The sequence below is a fragment of the Salvelinus alpinus genome, chromosome 31, assembly GCF_045679555.1.
Source record: "Salvelinus alpinus chromosome 31, SLU_Salpinus.1, whole genome shotgun sequence".
In the NCBI taxonomy this organism is placed as follows: Eukaryota; Metazoa; Chordata; class Actinopteri; order Salmoniformes; family Salmonidae; genus Salvelinus; species Salvelinus alpinus.
In genome coordinates this window covers 11,558,299-11,560,178 of record NC_092116.1, presented here as the reverse complement: position 1 = coordinate 11,560,178, position 1,880 = coordinate 11,558,299, and the positions used below count along the sequence as shown (strand labels likewise).

General features: G+C 45.7%; 1 protein-coding gene across 1 annotated transcript; it reads right to left on the bottom strand.

Moving 5' to 3' along the window:
• Nucleotides 1-681: 681 nt before the first annotated feature.
• On the bottom strand, nucleotides 682-1,652 carry LOC139561145 (synaptopodin-2-like). Its single transcript, XM_071378040.1, has one exon. It carries the CDS (start codon nucleotides 1,512-1,514, stop codon nucleotides 822-824), a length of 693 nt encoding a protein of 230 aa, XP_071234141.1. The 5' UTR covers nucleotides 1,515-1,652; the 3' UTR covers nucleotides 682-821.
• Between the last annotated feature and the right edge of the window lie 228 nt (nucleotides 1,653-1,880).

The following is a 1,880-nucleotide window of genomic DNA, read 5'->3' as shown; positions in this document are numbered from 1 at the left end:
GATATGCCACACCTGTCAGGTGGATGGATTATATTGGCAAAGGAGAAATGCTCACTAAAATTTGAGAGAAATAAGCTTTTTGTGCTTATGGAACATTTCTGGGATCTTTTATTTCAGCTCATTAAACATGGAACCAACACTTCACATGTTGCGTTTATATTTTTGTTCAGTGTACCTGTCCATTCATTACTCCTATCCGTTCATTTCTATACATGACAATTACACATTCTGCCTTACAACATACTTTATGCCCATTACGTCCTCTAAAGAAATACTATTGATTTCACTTACTTTGAATGCCACTATCGCCTCAGTGTTGGATGCAATGAAAGCCTCTGAAGCAAAAAGAAGGATGGAATTGCACTGTCAATCACTCATTGATTTCTGTCCAATGAAAACTTGATAAAGTTAAACTCAATAGTGGCCCATTTGCTAAAATAGAACCATCATTGACAGTGTCCCCAATACCAAAACATTAACTGGCTTAATCTGTCTGGCATTTATGCGTACTTGAATGCAGTGCAACAGTCTGCCTCTCTCAACTAAATTCTGGTGCGGTAATGTCATCATCTGTATACTCCTAGCAGTATTCTCAGTGAAACCGAATAAGCAGATCTAAAACAGACCTCCCTCTTAAACTCTCTCCTGTCCACATCCCAAACTTAATAACTAGCCCCTCACTCTCCTCAATCAATATGTTATCCCATTGTCCCAAGTTTTATTTAATGGTGATATATATGGCCACAATTACCAGCTTCATCTGAATATTCTGGAGTTACTTTTTGGTCTTGTTATGAAGTAACCATCATGTTTGTCTGCTTCTAGCGTCTCCAGCTCCAGTTAGTGTGGTACACAGATCTGTAGCTCGGCTGCTGCTGGCCCCCAGGGGGCCTTCCATACCCATGAATAGCCCCAGAGGGCCCGATGTTGGTCTCCGTCAGGGACCTCTGTGGCTGCCACTGTCTGGGCAGGGACCTGTAGCCAGTCGGACCGGCGGGGGCCGAGGCTATGCTCTTGGTCGGGGACAGGATCGGAGGAATAACTCTGCTGTAACTCCGACTCTGATCCTGGTTCTGACCCTGGCTCTGACTCTGGCTCTGACCCCAGCTCTGTCTCTTGTTCCATCTTTGGTTCGGGTTCCATACCTCAGTCTTCCTGGGAGGATCGTCAGACACCCTAGCCTTCCACTCGGCAGGGGGCTCAGGGAGTAGCTTGCGCTGGGCAGCCGAGCGCACGTTGAAGGCGATGGCCTGCTGGAGGTTCTGGAAGGCGAAGGCCTCGTCAACCAGGCCCATGGGGTGGTGGGCTGCGGCCTCCCAGGGGGAAGGAGGCTTGTGACTCCTGTCCAGCCATGACGTCTGCCTCCCCGGGGGGGCCTGAGCAGACGAGGCCTGTACCAGGGGTTTGTATGAGGGAAAGGGGGATCCAGACGATGACCGGAGGCCCAGCGATGGTGCTTTGGTGACGGGTGGGGACAGAGTGTAGCTCCGGCCAAACTCCTGGAAAAGGGACATTCAGACATGTTTACTTCAGACAGAGGCAGATTTTGAGATTCTTGTCTGACTACTAACAAATAGCAGAGTTTAACTTTGAAAATGGCTTTGACAAATTTTGAGAGCTTCCTTTGAGCATTTAAGACCCACATATAATCTCCAGTATGCTCTTCAGTCTCATGCAGCACAATCATGTTTAACTAAAAAACTTATGTTAGGTCATCTTTTAAGTAATATTTTTGATGTGGTATATTATTATTATTATTCGAGAATCTAACTAAAGCAATTAGATGTTTAGAACCCCCCCATCTCACATTTGTTATGTTATAAATCATTTGTTTGTGTTCTCTTGAGTAAATGGAAATAACACAGCATTAGTCCTACATC